The sequence below is a fragment of the Nerophis lumbriciformis genome, linkage group LG15 (genome assembly GCF_033978685.3).
Source record: "Nerophis lumbriciformis linkage group LG15, RoL_Nlum_v2.1, whole genome shotgun sequence".
Classification (NCBI taxonomy): domain Eukaryota; kingdom Metazoa; phylum Chordata; class Actinopteri; order Syngnathiformes; family Syngnathidae; genus Nerophis; species Nerophis lumbriciformis.
In genome coordinates, this window is record NC_084562.2 from 33,535,902 (window position 1) to 33,556,258 (window position 20,357).

Genomic DNA, 20,357 nt, shown 5'->3' on the forward strand with positions numbered 1-20,357 from the left:
CCGGTTCATGAAAAGACGCGATCTCTCCATCCGCACACGGATTACTACCGTATTTCACAGCAACTGATATTCCTGTGAACCGCACTGTGGAACGGGAGCACGTACGGTGAATATTCGCACCACAGGGAATGAGAAGTCATCCTTCACTGTGGTTCTAGCTTGCCATGCTAACTTCCACCCATGGTGATATTCAAAAGGAAGACCTTGCCAAAAGAGACCTTTCCAGCCGGCGTCATCATAAAAGCTAACTCGAAGGGATGGATGAAGAAAAGATGAGCGAGTGGTTAAGGTAAGTTTAAGTTTACGCGAAGAGGCCGGGTGGCTTTTTTCACGCAGCTCTGTCCATGTTGATATACGTATGTTTGTGATTGCACATTTGCGTACATTTTGGGAGTGAACAGAGTTGTTAGAACGCTGGTTTTTAATATATTATTAAAGTTTGACTGACCTATCTGACTGTTTTTTTGACATTCCTTTAGCGCAGTTAGATGCGGCTTACAACACGGGGCGGCTTATTGGTGGACAAAGTTTTGAAATATGCCGTTCATTGACGGCGCGGCTTTTAACCCAGGGCGCCTTATGATGCGGAAAATACGGTACATACAATACGGGTCACTATGTTATGGTTGCAACTAGACTTCATGAGGCTTGTTTCGTCAGCTGAGTCCAAGCGAAACCGTTGTATGTTTGTCTCTGCTCAACCTACACAATCAAAGCTTCTGGGCTGGTCTAAAACTCATGCAAAGGTAGTGATTAAGAAACAAACAGCAGCCGGTTGGTCTGGTTTATTATCTGACCCCAAATCAACTATTACCTGAAACCTCGGCTCTTGCTTTGATTTTTGGACCCTTTTGCCATTTAAAATACTATTTTGCACTATTCTAACCACACTTCTGTTTTTAAACATGTCGCTGCTAGAGGATGGCATCTGTGCACATGGGTCTAGCCAATCAAAAGTAACGGTTAGCTCTCTGCCCCTTTATGGAAGAAAACCCTGATTGCTAGTTCCTGTCAAAAAGGCATACAAATGGGGGTTCAGAGTACTTTTTCCCCCGGTTTTTGTGATTCTGCCTTTGATTCATTTAAGAGTAGATGAAAGCTGCTGTTGATATTTGCAACCAAGTGGGCAGTCCTTAAATGTCCAACCCAGATAAGCAACTTCCTTTATTTGTATTTTGGGGGGAACAAAAACAAACCCAACACCGCCCAAGCTCTGAAAAATATAGAGAGGGTATTTAAGAAGCTATTCAACAGTATTGTGAGAGGGGAAATGGTTTCTACTGTGGCAGAATTCCATACCAAATATGGCATGCATTCGCAAAATAAAAACACAACACCAGCCAATAAGTCAGCAATAGTTCAATGGTAAAAAAAGATTCAGTTGCACAAATAAAACTAATGGAAGTCACGCATTGTTACAATCTGCACCGTCTGTGTGAGAGGAAGTGGAAGGGAGGGATGATGACAGCATGACATCATTAGACTGAATCATGTGCTGGGTTATACAGCTGCACATGACATGTGTGTAAGCACTGCGATCAAACATTCATGGTGACTCACACTTTTAGTTTAGTCTACAAGACTGTGTACACACAAGAATTATGTCCGTACAGCCAGGTATCACAGCAAGGAGTCACCGTGCATTGTATGTCAAGAAGTGCCAAGGAAGTGAAAGTGGTGACCCAAGTTAACCTAAGTCTAGTTAAGTAACTTCCATTACTGTGAGTTCATTGAGTTGACAGATTTTTGGTGTTTTAAAACAATTTTTTTCCTCAACGTTACAGTAATGGATTGACGCAGTGGCTGATCGAAATTGTTGTGATTGTAATTCATATTTATTGCATAAATAGGTCATTTTCTCTCACTAATCCACGGGTGAGCTGAGCCTTTCCCAGCTAGGCGAAAGGCGGACTACATCCTGGACTGGTAGCCAGTCACATCACAGTTCACACATACAGTGGGGCAAAAAAGTATTTAGTCAGCTACCGATTGTGCAAGTTCTCCCACTTAAAATGATGACAGAGGTCTGTAATTTTCATCATAGGTACACTTCAACTGTGAGAGACAGAATGTGAAAAAAAAATCCAGGAATTCACATTGTAGGAATTTTAAAGAATTTATTTGTAAATTATGGTGGAAAATAAGTATTTGGTCACTTCAAACACGGAAGATCTCTGGCTCTCACAGACCTGTAACTTCTTCTTTAAGAAGCTCTTCTGTCCTCCACTCGTTACCTGTATTAATGGCACCTGTTTGAACTCGTTATCTGTATAAAAGACACCTGTCCACAGCCTCAAACAGTCAGACTCCAAACTCCACTATGGCCAAGACCAAAGAGCTGTCGAAGGACACCAGGAAAACAATTGTAGACCTGCACCAGACTGTGAAGAGTGAATCTACAATAGGCAAGCAGCTTGGTGTGAAAAAATCAACTGTGGGAGCAATTATCAGAAAATGGAAGACATACAAGATCACTAATAATCTCCCTTGATCTGGGGCTCCACGCAAGATCTCATCCTGTGGGGTCAAAATGATCATGAGAACGTTGAGCAAAAATCCCAGAACCACACGGGGGGACCTGGTGAATGACCTGCAGAGAGCTGGGACCAAAGTAACAAAGGTTACCATCAGTAACACACTACGCTGACAGGGAATCAAATCCTGCAGTGCCAGACGTGTCCCCCTGCTTAAGCCAGTGCATGTCCAGGCCCGTCTGAAGTTTGCCAGAGAGCACATGGATGATACAGCAGAGGATTGAGAGAATGTCATGTGGTCAGATGAAACCAAAATAGAACTTTTTGGTATGAACTCAACTCGTCGTGTTTAGAGGAAGAAAAATACTGAGTTGCATCCCAAGAACACCATACCTACTGTGAAGCATGGGGGTGGAAACTTCATGCTTCGGGCTGTTTTTCTGCTAAGGGGACAGGACGACTGATCCGTGTTAAGAAAAGAATGAATGGGGCTATGTATCGTGAGATTTTGAGCCAAAACCTCCTTCCATCAGTGAGAGCTTTGAAGATGAAACGTGGCTGGGTCTTCCAGCATGACAATGATCCCAAACACACCGCCCGGCCAACGAAGGAGTGGTTCCGTAAGAAGCATTTGAAAGTCCTGGAGTGGCCTAGCCAGTCTCCAGAACTCAACCCCATAGAAATTCTGTGGAGGGAGTTGAAAGTCTGTGTTGCTCGACGACAGCCCCAAAACATCACTGCTCTCGAGAAGATCTGCATGGAGGAATGGGCCAAAATACCAGCTACTGTGTGTGCAAACCTGGTAAAGACCTATAGTAATCATTTGACCTCTGTTATTGCCAACAAACGTTATATTACAAAGTATTGAGTTGAATTTTTGTTATTGACCAAATACTTATTTTCCACCATAATTTACAAATAAATTATTTAAAAATCCTACAATGTGAATTCCTGGATTTTTTTTTCACATTCTGTCTCTCACAGTTGAAGTGTACCTATGATGAAAATTACAGACCTCTGTCATCATTTTAAGTGGGAGAACTTGCACAATTGGTGGCTGACTAAATACTTTTTTGCCCCACTGTATAGTCAAATGGCCATTCAGTAACCATTCACACTGTCATTGAGTGGTAGCTTAACCCTAAACCGGGAAGGAAGGCAGGCGAACGACAAATCTAACATTGTGGTCAAACAGCTACATTTTTAGAATTTTCAAACATGTCTGTCTTTTGAGACATTTCACTGTTTTTAATGTATTTATATGAAAACGTCTCTAATAGACCATCAAGCACTCTGGAGGTGGTTTGTTTGCTAAAATACAACTTTTTCTGGCAATGTTGTGCTTATTCTGAGCATGTTTATAGTTGTCTTACGTGAGCCTTCTCCCTTCGGGCCTCCAGCAGTTTGTCATGGTAGTGCTGAGCCACAGATGGGTCTACAGCTGTAAGCTTAGCTGACGGATTCTGCAACATGGCCAAAGTCTTCATGGGATCCCCTTCATCCAGTGACTCATTGATCAATCCAATAGCTGCAATACCTAGCATACACAAATCTACTTTTTAAATTTGGAACTATTTCGTTCACAGTATACAGTACTGTCCATAAAATGTTGGCCCAGTCAATTTCCATCAGGCCTGTGTATGTGTGTCTTACGTTCATGTTCCTCTTGCACAGTCATGTTGACCTGATCAACACAGGCTTGAATGTCATTCCAGGTGAGATAATCGCAACCATCCTCTCGGGCTGCTGCCTTAAGACGTATCAACTCATCCATGTACCTGATTTACACAGGGGCACAGCACTACAGTCCATGTAACAACATGATAATACTATAATACCCCTGAGGTGTTTTACAGACCTTTGTGCATATTCAGGCTCTACATTACTAAGCCCAGTGATTGAGCTGGACAGTTGTTTCCATACTGTGTCTCGGTCTCCAACGTCCATGGCCTCATTCATCAGCACCACTGAAGACAACATCTCAACGGCAACAAGAAGTTCTGGGTGGGATAGAGAGCCCTGCAACATAGGCAACTCAAATGTTCCATAGTTCATACACATTTCATCAAGTTAGGATCCAATTTCACAGCTGTGCTAGATATATTGCAAGAATGTGTGTAAACGTTGTCTGTCTATCTGTGTTGGCCCTGCGATGAGGTGTGGATTTGTCCAGTATGTACCCCGCCTTCCTCCCAAATGCAGCTGGGCTAGGCCCCAGCATCCCCCACGACCCCGAAAGGGACTAGCGGTAAAAAATGGATAGACTTTCTAGCACCTCTGGGAACTTTGCTTTGCAACTTTTCTTTCACCGTGGTACAACTCTGTGCAAGTATGTGTGTTTTGGTGAAAGGTACCTCTGCACTTTGCAGCTGCAGGCTGGCCAGCTCTCTCTGGTAAAGATCAGCAGCACTGGGGTAGACTTCAGACAATTGAGCATCAGGGTTCATCAGCTCCTGCACAGTTTTCTCTGGTACACCGCCCTTTATGGCAGCATTGATGCGTTCCACTGCCTTCAACACTACACACACACACACAATTGTTTGAAGCCTCTTGAACTTAAGTCAATATTACGTTACACCATATGATGTGTTCATACTCTTCATGGAGACTTCTGCTATTTCATTAGCAACGTGCACACCAGCTTGCAGCTCATCCTTAGTCAGTGCATGGCCTGGAGATGCCTAATAAAGACAGTGTTTGGATGAGATTAAAATGAAAAAACACAGACAAAGAATTGGAAATGTCTCAGCAAAGATCTTACCAGTTCTTTGTTTTCCCGGTCACCCTGGAGTTGCTTCAAGTACCAGCCTTTGTTTTGGGGCTGCAGGTTTTGAATGCCCATGGCCTTCAGCGCCTCGTACAACTTATCTTCATTCCCACTCAGCAAAGCCTGTTCAGCAGCACTAAGGGCGTTATGCACTGTCGGGAAAATGTTGACATTTTACTACAGCTATGGAAAACTCACATGTTTGAGTCTAGACAAACCACTCACCATTGACTTTGTTAACATTTCCTTGGATTTCGGCCTGAGTGAGAAGCTCATCGTAGATATCTCTCTCAACGCCTGCATTTTCCATTTGCTGAATAAGCACAACACACATTCAATTAAATTCCATTGTGTTTATGTAGCCCTAAATTTGTCAGACATTAACTGTTAATGACAAAATATTACACATACAGGTAAAAGCCAGTAAATTAGAATATTTTGAAAAACTTGATTTATTTCAGTAATTGCATTCAAAAGGTGTAACTTGTACATTATATTTATTCATTGCACACAGACTGATGCATTCAAATGTTTATTTCATTTAATTTTGATGATTTGAAGTGGCAACAAATGAAAATCCAAAATTCCGTGTGTCACAAAATTAGAATATTACTTAAGGCTAATACAAAAAAGGGATTTTTAGAAATGTTGGCCAACTGAAAAGTATGAAAATGAAAAATATGAGCATGTACAATACTCAATACTTGGTTGGAGCTCCTTTTGCCTCAATTACTGCGTTAATGCGGCGTGGCATGGAGTCGATGAGTTTCTGGCACTGCTCAGGTGTTATGAGAGCCCAGGTTGCTCTGATAGTGGCCTTCAACTCTTCTGCGTTTTTGGGTCTGGCATTCTGCATCTTCCTTTTCACAATACCCCACAGATTTTCTATGGGGCTATGGTCAGGGGAGTTGGCGGGCCAATTTAGAACAGAAATACCATGGTCCGTAAACCAGGCACGGGTAGATTTTGCGCTGTGTGCAGGCGCCAAGTCCTGTTGGAACTTGAAATCTCCATCTCCATAGAGCAGGTCAGCAGCAGGAAGCATGAAGTGCTCTAAAACTTGCTGGTAGACGGCTGCGTTGACCCTGGATCTCAGGAAACAGAGTGGACCGACACCAGCAGATGACATGGCACCCCAAACCATCACTGATGGTGGAAACTTTACACTAGACTTCAGGCAACGTGGGTCCTGTGCCTCTCCTGTCTTCCTCCAGACTCTGGAACCTCGATTTCCAAAGGAAATGCAAAATTTGCAAAACGCAGAAGAGTTGAAGGCCACTATCAGAGCAACCTGGGCTCTCATAACACCTGAGCAGTGCCAGAAACTCATCGACTCCATGCCACGCCGCATTAACGCAGTAATTGAGGCAAAAGGAGCTCCAACCAAGTATTGAGTATTGTACATGCTCATATTTTTCATTTTCATACTTTTCAGTTTCTAAAAATCCCTTTTTTGTATTAGCCTTAAGTAATATTCTAATTTTGTGACACACGGAATTTTGGATTTTCATTTGTTGCCACTTCAAATCATCAAAATTAAATGAAATAAACATTTGAATGCATCAGTCTGTGTGCAATGAATAAATATAATGTACAAGTTACACCTTTTGAATGCAATTACTGAAATAAATCAAGTTTTTCTAAATATTCTAATTTACTGGCTTTTACCTGTACAGATGGCAGGGAAAGAAACCACCCAAAGAAAGTAAAGGTGATATGCTGGAACCCATTTATCAGTGATAGCAACTTTTGTTGGTTTTATTGGGCATTTTTGGATTATTTAGTATGCTGCTGCGGGGACACCCCCATCTAAAAGCACACACAAGCGACTCTGTTTAGCTTGTGACAAAGATAAAACACATAATAAAGCAAACAGAATAAATTGTATTTGTATTTGTAAACATATTTGTTTTGCTTTTCATGTTTTTTTGCTCACTTTTTGTCTCCCTTGTTCATAACAATTACATGCATAAGCACCATGGCCAATTATGCAAATTAGATGACACCATCTTAAATACTGAAATATGATGCATTCCACTGTTGCTACAGACACAAAAGAGATTATTTAAAATGTTTGCTGAGAGAACATATTCAAAGTGTATTGTCTGTTATCCTTTATTTGGTGCCTCCAGCAGGTTTAACATTAAATTAGTTTTCTAAATAAAACCAAGACATTGCTTCAATTGATCCTCAGTCTTGGGTACATGGACTTCATATTATTTACACAAAATGAGCCTCAGGTCACCATTCCAATCTTAGTCATTTGAAACATCTGCACACCATTAACTGCACTTTCACATCTTACCCGTTTGCGTGAGTTGGCCACCTTCTGCCCCTTGGCCTGGTATAATATGTTGTGATACTGGGGGGCGGAGTTGCGGTCCAGGTTGACCAACATGGCATTGGGGTTTTGCATGGCAGCCATGGTGCTCTCTGGGACGCCCTGGTCGATGGCCTCGTTGATGGCAATCACAGCAGCGTGTACTGATGAAAGGGAAAGCTCATCAGTCATTTAACCTCACTGAAGATGATAACATCACTAGCTTTCCTATCAGGTACTCCATTTTGGAATGTCTTTTATACCTTGAGAACATGCTTTGTCATCATATCCACTACACTAGTATCATCTTTAATGTCTTCCTTGCGGGTTGTATAGAATTGTTGCACGCCGTTAAGTTAATGACCCTTAGAAATACAATAAATGCACTTTATGAGGCCACATATCATATCTGCACATTTTATGTTTGTATGTCAATATTTACCGTGTATGAAAAAAATGATAGGTGATGAAAATGTAGTAAACGTTGCTCTCTCTATTATTTTACAAGCTAAGAACACCTATCTTTATACTCCAATGCATAGATATACAGAGAATCATACGCATCCTACATTAGTATGATTCTCAGAAATTAAGTCAAAAGAACCGTGTGTCATCCACACTTTAAAAGTCCCAAAAAAAAAAAAGATCTATACGGCTTTGTGCTTGACTTGAATTTATTAGGTCCCTAAGTGACGTACAGGAAACATTTTGGAGCGATTGTCATGTGACAGTCAATTGTCCATCCCTGGATATGGCTTCAACAAAATGGCAGTGTATAATGTAAGCTAAGTCATTTACACATTTGTTTGCCATTAAAAGTCCTTTTAAATTTATTGAACAACTATAATGCTTTAATAAATCATATAAAACAAGTTTAGCCATAAAATAGCCTAATGTGACATATTGTATTTGTCATAATAACCAACACACTTTCAATTAATAAACATTGGTTCCTTAGGATACCAGTGTCCCATCTATGATTTTTTTCTCTGTAAATTGTTATGCTTCTGGTTGTGAGCAAATATTTGGGTTACAAGCTTCCCACTCCTAGTTGGCATGGCTACACGATTAACCCACTAAGATCTGACCAAAACGTCCGGTCTTACTTGCTGGCAATAGTTTATAGCTAAATATTGACAAGACTTTATTTTACCAACAATGGGAACGAAGAAAGTGAGTGTGGAAGACAGTGCTGAGAAGAAGTAGAGAATACTGATGCACAATAAGTCAATAACGCCAGAATAAGACTTTGAAATAATTTCTAAACGGCAGAGATTTATCCATAAAAATATGAAGAAGTTGCTGATGGTGTGTTTGACAGAGAAGCAGCTCGAAGGAGATACGGTAGAAGTCCACTCTATAAACTAAATGGTGTACATTATAATTACATTACTTCATAAAACTACTGTAGTTGTTTGTAGCACATTATATTGTATTGTGTTTGATACAATACTTCTTATCTAAACATTAAAAAGGCAAAATTGGGGTGTTTCCATCCATCCATCCATCCATCCATCCATCTTCTTCCGCTTATCCGAGGTCGGGTCGCGGGGGCAGCAGCCTAAGCAGGGAAGCCCAGACTTCCCTCTCCCCAGCCACTTCGTCCAGCTCCTCCCGGGGGATCCCGAGGCGTTCCCAGGCCAGCCGGGAGACATAGTCTTCCCAACGTGTCCTGGGTCTTCCTCGTGGCCTCCTACCGGTCGGACATGCCCTAAACACCTCCTTAGGGAGGCGCTCGGGTGGCATCCTGACCAGATGCCCGAACCACCTCATCTGGCTCCTCTCGATGCGGAGGAGCAGCGGCTTTACTTTGAGCTCCCCCCGGATGACAGAGCTTCTCACCCTATCTCTAAGGGAGAGCCCCGCCACCCGGCGGAGGAAACTCATTTCGGCCGCTTGTACCCATGATCTTGTCCTTTCGGTCATAACCCAAAGCTCATGACCATAGGTGAGGATGGGAACGTAGATCGACCGGTAAATTGAGAGCTTTGCCTTCCGGCTCAGCTCCTTCTTCACCACAACGGATCGATACAGCGTCCGCATTACTGAAGACGCCGCACCGATCCGCCTGTCGATCTCACGATCCACTCTTCCCTCACTCGTGAACAAGACTCCGAGGTACTTGAACTCCTCCACTTGGGGCAAGATCTCCTCCCCAACCCGGAGATGGCACTCCACCCTTTTCCGGGCGAGAACCATGGACTCGGACTTGGAGGTGCTGATTCTCATCCCAGTCGCTTCACACTCAGCTGCGAACCGATCCAGTGAGAGCTGAAGATCCTGGCCAGATGAAGCCATCAGGACCAAATCATCTGCAAAAAGCAGAGACCTAATCCTGCAGCCACCAAACCGGATCCCCTCAACGCCTTGACTGCGCCTAGAAATTCTGTCCATAAAAGTTATGGACAGAATGTGGTGTTTTGGCACAGAATAAATGGATTTCAAAATTAATTTTAATGGGCGATAGTGTTTTGCAATACCAGGTTTCTAAGGTACGAGCTGAATCAGAGAACCAATTAAGGTACCACTTATTGGTCTTTCATTCAATTCAATTCACTCAGCACAAAAACATGTCAAGTTGAGTTATTTTCCAAAAATATTACATTTCCCATGAACCCTCAAATGTAACATTATATAACATCTTTAAAATTAACTACAAATAATCATAAAAACATCAGAAATGTGATGTATTAGAATTAGCGTTAGGTTCTATGAGTTAAAGTGCTAATTAAACCGTTGATTTAAAATAATGTCAAAAAGATTACTACTGGCATTCATTGGGTTAATTGGATCCCGCCCTCTTGCCTCCCCTTTCCCGTGACATCTGAGCAACTCTCACATGCAGCTTCATCCACTGAGAGCTCATTGGCCAGGATTCCGCCAATCTTGCTGAAGGCGGGCATCTGGATCCCATACTTTTCCAGCTCACTCTTCATGTTGTTGATCTCCTCCTCTGGGAAAAGAGAAGACAAAGCACAAGGAATAAATCCATGATGGCAGGGAAAAGAGTAGAGGGGGCCTGGGTCAGGGAGTTGGATATTTCGAGGACAGACTGTTCCTGGCTTATGTGTGATAATGTGCATTCTTGCTCTGACACAGGAAAAGCTCCCACAGTTACTAATGACTTTCACATTGACAGAAGCTCCTGTGCTACGGTTTGCTGGAAAACATTAAAACCCAACTCAGAGGTCTCAGAGTCCTAAGCACAGACTGCAGACAAATTTAACACGTGCATGTTAACTGTGTCGATGTGGTGACATTCGTAGAGACATAAACGAGTGAACAAAATCGGAGACCGAGGGAGACTTGTTTTCAAGTTCGCACTCTTACCAGTAAAATCCACTTTGCCGTACAGATCCTGGATTTGCGGTGCAAGGCCCAGCTTGAACAGGTATAGGCTGTAAAGGATGAAATGATATGAGAGCACCACCAGCCTTTTGCAGTGGGCACAACATCCTCTGTGCAAAAGTTGCAGTCCAAAATATGTTGTGGTATGCTATGTAAGTGTTAATAAATCCAACCAAAATCACAACAATAATTATGAACACATTTCTGGTGGAATGAAGCTGGGCTCTCTGGTTTGAAGGCACATATAAACCAATAAAAACCACCATGCCACACTGCCATGCTCCAAACCAGACAGTGTTCTTACATCTATTTCACCTTAGGTGGTATTACTTCAAAGAACTCCATAGTTCTAAGTCCCATAACATTCAATGCTGTTCTCATGTAAAACTCAACTGTTCACCTCATAAAAAGTTCATTCTCACCTTTTGCAGAACAAATCACAGTCTTTTGCGCACTCACAGCTATTGATATTTGACACAAAGTTGTTTACATTGATAATACTTCTAATGACAACTAAACTGATAGATAAGAATTAAAGGAGACACTTTAATTGCAGTGTCAGAATGACAAAGTGGACACAATCTGACAAAGCGATTCAGACGGAAAGAGAGTGAGTCAAATAGAGTGAGTACCTTAGTGCATGTATGCAGTAGATACAGCGTGGCATGTTCTTTCTGTCATATATGTCTGTAGTCTCAGGATAGAATATCTGAAACATCAAGATCAATGATTGAATGAATCAATTATGTTGCAATAATAAGGGAACACGAACTAAGAATCCTATAAAGGATTCACAAAAAGGTCATATGAACATTCATTGCAGAAGCACTTAATTTAAGATTGAGTAGGATAATCCATGACCAGGCTGCATGAAATGAATGCAAAGGCTCTGCCTTAAAAGGTACTCAGAGTGCTTATTTTCCACATTGTCTCATTCACACAAAGATGACAGTGTCTGCTGTTGTAAAAGAGAAGTACATTTCTCAATCATACACAGGGATGACGCAGCATCAGGAGCATCTTGGAGTTTACAATATTGAAACAAAGGTATAAGCGATTGTCGACATAACCATAATTGGAAGCAAAACTAGCCATTATTTGCACACATGTGTTACTTTGGCCCGAGATATAACAAGAATGGGTAATAAAGCATTTTTCAACCTGTAGTTAAAATGTTCAAACAATGCAGTTTGTTGACATGGTTTTCCTCGATTTGTACCTATTATTAGATGGTTCTGTTTTCTTATGATACGTTATACTCTTATCTAACAGCTCCTGCAGTTATATCATTCTAAAGCTTTCATGCAGTACATGTGCAAATCGTACTTCCAGTAGTTGACGTTCTAAAAAAATAAAAATAAATAAATAAATGGTTGCTATTTTTTGTTGCTGTAGTAGAATGCCATGCTTTTATTTTGAAGCTTAGAGTACTTTGTACAGGAAGTCACTGTGTGCACTTTTTATTGCTGTTTGACTAGACAGTAGTCATGTTGTTGTTATCGTTTGATTCTGGTAAATATGTTGTCCTGGTGCTTTTAGATCTGTCTGCTGCGTTCGACACCGTCGACCACGCCACCTTAATCACTCGTCTTGAGAACTGTGTGGGCATTAAGGGCGTCGCCCTCAACTGGTTCCGGTCGTACCTAACCGACAGGAGTTTTTGTGTAAAAGTAGACAGTTTTATGTCGTCCACAGCTCCTTTACCACATGGGGTCCCCCAGGGCTCAATCCTTGCCCCAATTTTATTTGCGCTTTACCTTCTCCCCCTTGGTTCTATTTTTAGGAAGTACAGTATTGCATTTAATTTTTATGCCGATGATTGCCAGATTTATTTTCCCATGGCACAAAATAACACGGTTCAACGTCTTATTGACTGCCTGCACGACATCAAAGTCTGGCTTTCAGCTAACTTCCTGAGACTAAATGAAGATAAAACAGAAGTTATGTTGTTCGGTCCAAGTCGCTCTCCCTCCCCCAACGTTGACCTCGGCACTCTGACCCCGTATCTCAGCGACTCTGTCACAAACCTGGGGGTAAAGTTTGACTCAGATTTTAAATTCGAAAAACAAATCAGCAGCGTCGTTCAAAAAAGCTTTTATCAATTACGCCAAATAGCGAAAGTGAAACCGCTTCTATCAAGACATGATCTTGAGAAATTAATCCACGCTTTTATCTCGACTCGTCTTGATTATTGTAATGCCCTGTATGTTGGCATTAGCCAGGCCTCCCTCGCCCGCCTGCAGCTCGTGCAGAACTCTGCTGCTCGTCTGCTAACACAGACCCGCAGACGTGAGCACATCACCCCTATTTTAGCGTCCCTTCACTGGCTCCCTGTGCGTTACCGAATACATTTTAAACTCCTTTTATTTGTTTTTAAATGTCTAAACAACCTCGCGCCAACCTATCTCTCCGACCTCCTTCAGCCTTACTGCCCCACCCGATCCTTAAGATCAGCCGATCAGCTGCTGTTGACGGTCCCTGACACAAGGCTGAAGCTTAGAGGTGACAGAGCTTTCGCCGTTGCTGCTCCCAAGCTCTGGAACGACCTACCCCTGAGTGTTAGACAAGCCTCCTCTCTTCCTGTTTTGAAATCTCTCTTAAAAACATACTTTTATTCCATGGCTTTTAACACTGAGTGATATCCATCCTGCAATGGCGCCCCATAATACACCTGCTGTGATCCTGTTTTTATGTTTTTATTAATTCTATTTTAATTATTTATTTTTTATCGTGTTCTGTTTGTGTTGTGTTGTGTTTGCTCGGTACTCGTTTTATCTTTTAACCTGCTCATTGTACAGCACTTTGGCTACCCCTGTGGTAAATTTTAAATGTGCTCTATAAATAAAGTTGATTTGATTTGATTTGATTTGAGTTTCACACTGATTTGCAGTAATGATGAATATAACACAGACATAAACTGACCCACTGTGCCTGCCACAAATACATTGGGACCACACAAATAGATTTGGCGCTACACGGTCGCACTCGCTCATCAACACATTATAAACCACAGGGTCTTCCATAGAATAAGAAGAAGGAGCAAGAGGGATCTGTGTTGCCATCCTAGTAACGTTGTCTCTATATAGGTTGTATTCCCCTGACGTCCTGTCCGGCTCATTAATTATGCGAGGCTCGAAGTCATAGCATTCTGTGCGGCATTGTGCATTTTTCAAATAAAAATGTTCTATGCTTGCATTTTTTTAGGCTGTTGGAACCGTCAAATTGCAAAAAGGATACGAGTTTATTCAAAGTTCCCCAAGACATAATCAAAAAAAGCAAAAGATGTCAAGATTTTACGAAAGACGACGAGAAAAGTGGCAGGCACTCCAGACCAAGGGAGTAGAGTGAAGGAACGCACAGGTTTTCAGTGATCACTTTGTTAAAGGTTTGCCTGATATATATTTTTAACATTTAGTATTTCCAATTTAAGTATTATCTTGATATTATTTGTGTTTTATCTTGGTTAGGAGTTCTTAAAATAAATGTCTGCTACGAGTGTTTCATAGAGCACCCACTCAGCGAGTCTAAATAAAACAAAGCAAGAGTTACGTTTACGTTTTTACCAAAGGCAGCAATCATAAATGTCGTAGTAGGAAACACAGTAGCCTGCTCACCTTTGGCAGGCCTTTCTCTGACATAGCATTAAGCCACTGGATGACATTATCAGTATGTCTGAAATGGAGTCCTGTTGCCTGTGGGAATAAAAAAAAAACAGTTACAATCAAATAGTCATTTGCGTGTTAGAGAGGTTTTTTTAAGTGTGGCAGAGTGAGTCTCCCATCAAATAATATAATGTAGTGTGGCTTCTGCCTTCTTCTGTACACTGTGAAAAACAAGAGTTTGATTTGTGGAGTTTTTTTAATCATCCAAGACATTTGTCGAAATTTCAGCATAATTAACAATCTTTCATGTGTAAACTCTTCATTCCATACATTATCATAATGCTTTATCAGACAAGGAACTAGGGCTGGGCGATATGGCCTTTTATTAATATCTCAATATTTTTAGGCCATGTCACCATACACGATATACAGGTAAAAGCCAGTAAATTAGAATATTTTGAAAAACTTGATTTATTTCAGTAATTGCATTCAAAAGGTGTAACTTGTACATTATATTTATTCATTGCACACAGACTGATGCATTCAAATGTTTATTTCATTTAATTTTGATGATTTGAAGTGGCAACAAATGAAAATCCAAAATTCCGTGTGTCACAAAATTAGAATATTACTTAAGGCTAATACAAAAAAGGGATTTTTAGAAATGTTGGCCAACTGAAAAGTATGAAAATGAAAAATATGAGCATGTACAATACTCAATACTTGGTTGGATCTCCTTTTGCCTCAATTACTGCGTTAATGCGGCGTGGCATGGAGTCGATGAGTTTCTGGCACTGCTCAGGTGTTATGAGAGCCCAGGTTGCTCTGATAGTGGCCTTCAACTCTTCTGCGTTTTTGGGTCTGGCATTCTGCATCTTCCTTTTCACAATACCCCACAGATTTTCTATGGGGCTAAGGTCAGGGGAGTTGGCGGGCCAATTTAGAACAGAAATACCATGGTCCGTAAACCAGGCACGGGTAGATTTTGCGCTGTGTGCAGGCGCCAAGTCCTGTTGGAACTTGAAATCTCCATCTCCATAGAGCAGGTCAGCAGCAGGAAGCATGAAGTGCTCTAAAACTTGCTGGTAGACGGCTGCGTTGACCCTGGATCTCAGGAAACAGAGTGGACCGACACCAGCAGATGACATGGCACCCCAAACCATCACTGATGGTGGAAACTTTACACTAGACTTCAGGCAACGTGGATCCTGTGCCTCTCCTGTCTTCCTCCAGACTCTGGGACCTCGATTTCCAAAGGAAATGCAAAATTTGCATGGTTGGGTGATGGTTTGGGGTGCCATGTCATCTGCTGGTGTCGGTCCACTCTGTTTCCTGAGATCCAGGGTCAACGCAGCCGTCTACCAGCAAGTTTTAGAGCACTTCATGCTTCCTGCTGCTGACCTGCTCTATGGAGATGGAGATTTCAAGTTCCAACAGGACTTGGCGCCTGCACACAGCGCAAAATCTACCCGTGCCTGGTTTACGGACCATGGTATTTCTGTTCTAAATTGGCCCACCAACTCCCCTGACCTTAGCCCCATAGAAAATCTGTGGGGTATTGTGAAAAGGAAGATGCAGAATGCCAGACCCAAAAACGCAGAAGAGTTGAAGGCCACTATCAGAGCAACCTGGGCTCTCATAACACCTGAGCAGTGCCAGAAACTCATCGACTCCATGCCACGCCGCATTAACGCAGTAATTGAGGCAAAAGGAGCTCCAACCAAGTATTGAGTATTGTACATGCTCATATTTTTCATTTTCATACTTTTCAGTTGGCCAACATTTCTAAAAATCCCTTTTTTGTATTAGCCTTAAGTAATATTCTAATTTTGTGACACACGGAATTTTGGATTTTCATTTGTTGCCACTTCAAATCATCAAAATTAAATGAAATAAACATTTGAATGCATCAGTCTGTGTGCAATGAATAAATATAATGTACAAGTTACACCTTTTGAATGCAATTACTGAAATAAATCAAGTTTTTCAAAATATTCTAATTTACTGGCTTTTACCTGTATATCTCCATATTTTGCCTTAGCCTTGAATGAACACTTGATGCATATAATCACAGCAGTATGATGATTCTATGTGTCTACATTAAAACATTCTTGTTCATACTTCATTAACATATGCTTATTTTAAACTTTCATGCAGAGAGGGAAATCACAACTATGTCAATTTACCAAAACTGTATTTATTAAACAGTTATTAAGCAGTGGCACAAACATTCATGTCATTTCCAAAACAAAAAGTGCAAGATTGTCGGAGACATTTTAAAACAAGCTATGAGTGCACTTTTGTGTATGATGTCACTAAGATGCATACTTGCCAACTCCCCCGAATTTTCCGGGAGACTCCCGAATTTCAGCGCCTCTCCTGAAAACCTCCCGGGACAAATATTCTCCAGAAAATCTCCCGATTTACAGCCGGAGCTGGAGGCCACGCCCCCTCCAGCTCCATGCGGACCTGAGTGACGAGTCGACAGCCTGTTTTCACGTCCGCTTTCCCACGATATAAACAGCGTGCCTGCCCAATCACGTTATAACATCTACGGCTTTTAGAGAGTGCACAACTGCGCACACAACAAGGAGACGAAGCAGAAGAATGAGGAGGATACAGCCATGGCGACGCCGACGACGAGTAAGATGGAGATATATGCTTGTAAGTTCCAAAACGAATGGAAACAAAAATTTCAGTTTATCCAGGACAGTTCGAAGGGGAAGGGTTATGCTGCCTGTAAATTTTATAGAACAGACTTCTCCATTGAACACGGTGGCCGAACGGATATACTCACTCATGAACGGTCAGCGAAGCACAAGGTGGCGGCAGCGCAGCACAGCCCAGTATTATGGGCCACCTCGCTAAATGGAGACCCGAGGGTGTAACTTATGCCGAGACAAAAATGGCTATGCTGATAGCTGGAAGCAACATCCCGTTCTCATTTGCGGATGTCTTCAACAAATCCGTGAAGGATATGTTCCCGGATTCGGAGATCGTTCGCCAGTACGCAAATGGCAGAACAAAGGCTACTCAAATAATAAGTGTTTTTTTTTGTTTTTTTTTGTAGTAAGCAGCAAACTGTGCTTCTAGCTGCAAAGCATTGCACTTTCAAGTACAACAATGAGTAGATGAGTGTTATGTATGTGTATATGTGTAAATAAATGAACACTGAAATTCAAGTATTTATTTTATATATATATATATATATATATATATATGTAACTGTCGAAAGAAACCTGATTGCCCTCTCAACGGGGGGTGCTTACAAACATCAGTTGTCTACCAATCTAAGGTAATACGCAAGGACATTAACACATCCGACACATATGTAGGATTAACCGAGGGAGAATTCAAAACCAGATGGAACAATCACAAGGCTTCTTTCAGGAACAAAAACCTGCGAAATACCACAGAACTCAGCAAACACATTTGGGACCTCAAAGACAATAATGTTGAATATTCAATAACATGGCAAATTCTTGCATCCAGCACACCTTACAATAGTGGTAATAAAAGATGCAACCTATGCTTGAAAGAGAAACTGTTTATTATTTACCGTCCAGACCTGTCATCCCTCAACAAGCGCAGCGAAATTGTAACAACATGCCGCCATAGACGGAAACACCTCCTAGGTAACACATGAGCCAATCACCACGCCCCTAGGCCAGCCTGTACCCACCCACTCTGTGCCCTATATAAACCATGGTATGCGAATGCTCCCATTAAAATCTCCTGACGATTGAGGGTACCCCCCCTCATGAAACAGGCCTGTAGAGATGAAATAGTCTTGTGATTTTTTCCCACACATACATATATATATATATATATATATATATATATATATATATATATATATATATATATATATATATATATATATATATATATATATATATATATATATAATAAAATAAGTATATATATATATATAGCTAGAATTCACTGAAATTCAAGTATTTAGCAGTATGCAAAGTAACTTCACTCCTTAACACACCTTATACGTACCAGGGGCCTCATGTATTAAGAGTTGTGTCGATTTGCTAGTAGAAATTGACGTACGTTCAAATCCAGAAAACATTGTATGCAAGAAAAAATTCAGATGTATTAAAGTGTGCGCATGCACAAATCCAAGTACATTTCTTTGATACATCGCAATCAACGTGGAATTGAATGCAGACGTCCGGGCCACGCCTCCTTATAAATACACAAATCATATTGAAAGTAGCTATGTGCCTGATATCTGCATGCTTTGCCCAATCACAATTTAGTGAGAAGTGCTTATTTCTCGTGATTGTGATGAATTTACAACACAATGTGTTCATTTTGTGTGCCTGCTCACAGCCAGAATAACGTTTCATTAGAAAATGATGTAAATATTGTAATCATAAAGGACTTAGTTTTATTACAACACAGGAGAGCTTCTTGTGGCATCAGCCGTATGTGACACGCAGACGGGTCATTCCTCTGGTGTCATTAATGGGCTATGGGCGACTAGCCAAGCACATGTGCTGGAGTCACAGGAACACATAGTGACAGCAATAGGTGGCCAAATGATCGCCTAGATCAGGGGTCGGCAACCCGCGGCTCCGGAGCCGCATGCGGCTCTTTGATCACTCTGATGCGGCTCAGCAGCTTACTTGCTGTACCCCCCAATGTACCCGTGAAATTTACGGATTTCATTGCCTCTCGCAGAAAACTTCCGGGATTATTATTCACCGATTTTCATTCTTACAGCCATAACAAGGGGGTGCCATGATTGTATAACATTTGGCGGCATCTACATTCTGTATTAACAGCGTACCAGCCCAACACTTGTTATACACTGTACATCTTCTGCTTGCACACGTATGTGACAGCAAGGCATACTTGCTCAACAGCCACACAGGTTACACTGACGGTGACCATACAACACAACTTTAACACTCTTTCTAATAATGCGCCACACTTTGAACCAAAACCAAACAAGAATGACAAACACATTTCGGGAGAACATCTGCACCTTAACACAACATAAACACAACAGAACAAACACCCAGAATCCCATGCAGCCCTGACTCTTCCGGGCTATATTATACACCCCTGCTACCACCAAACCCCGCCCCCACCCCAACCCTGCTCCCTCACACATCAACCCCCCCCCTCTCTGTGCGTCGGTTGAGGTGGGCGGGGTTTGGTAGCGGTGGTGTATAATGTATCCCGGAAGAGTTTTTTTTTTTTTTTTTATTATTAAATCAACATAGAAAAAAACACACGATACACTTTCAACTAGTGCATCAACCCAGAAAAAAAAACCCTCCCTCCCCTATTCACACTCACACACACCCACTCACACAAAAGGGGTTGTTTCTTTCTGCCAACAATATTCTGGTTTCCACAACATGGACAACACTTCTGCAAGGGACACAACACAGTCCCTGAAGCACACTTGATTGTTTGTGCTGCTGGTCCACTAACATTTTCATTTAATTACTATTTTTTCTTTCCCTTTTCTCCCTTATGTAATTATTTTTATATTGTTTACTTTCCTCTTTATCCAAGAAAATATTTATTTATCCTATCTATAAAAAAATAAAAATAAAATAAATAAATAAAAAAAGAAAGAAAGGACCTTATCTTCACCAGACCTGGCTGTAAATGAAATTAGCTTCGTTTAAAGGTTTTTTGTTTTTTTTTTAAAACCAGGTCCAGTCCAGATAATGTCCAAGTCGGGTCCAGCAACACACACCTTCATTCATGTACACTGAGAAAACAAACAAACAAACAAACAAACAAAAAAAAACCAGAACATTTTGGAACACAACAGATTGCATATAATCTATAAACAAAATTACATTTTAAAAACA

At 41.3% G+C, this 20,357-nt stretch overlaps 1 protein-coding gene across 1 annotated transcript in view; it reads right to left on the reverse strand.

Moving 5' to 3' along the window:
• iqgap1 (IQ motif containing GTPase activating protein 1) overlaps window positions 1-20,357 on the reverse strand; it is a 178,076-nt gene that overhangs the window by 67,742 nt on the left and 89,977 nt on the right. Inside the window, exons 4-15 of the mRNA XM_061975071.1 lie at window positions 14,524-14,601; window positions 11,542-11,618; window positions 10,892-10,959; window positions 10,401-10,514; window positions 7,547-7,725; window positions 5,467-5,554; window positions 5,236-5,393; window positions 5,071-5,155; window positions 4,829-4,992; window positions 4,333-4,493; window positions 4,128-4,252; window positions 3,848-4,011 (exon numbers count right to left, since the gene is read on the reverse strand). Of these exons, the coding sequence (XP_061831055.1) occupies window positions 3,848-4,011; window positions 4,128-4,252; window positions 4,333-4,493; window positions 4,829-4,992; window positions 5,071-5,155; window positions 5,236-5,393; window positions 5,467-5,554; window positions 7,547-7,725; window positions 10,401-10,514; window positions 10,892-10,959; window positions 11,542-11,618; window positions 14,524-14,601 (1,461 nt within the window). The remainder of the gene's footprint in view (window positions 1-3,847; window positions 4,012-4,127; window positions 4,253-4,332; window positions 4,494-4,828; window positions 4,993-5,070; window positions 5,156-5,235; window positions 5,394-5,466; window positions 5,555-7,546; window positions 7,726-10,400; window positions 10,515-10,891; window positions 10,960-11,541; window positions 11,619-14,523; window positions 14,602-20,357) is intronic.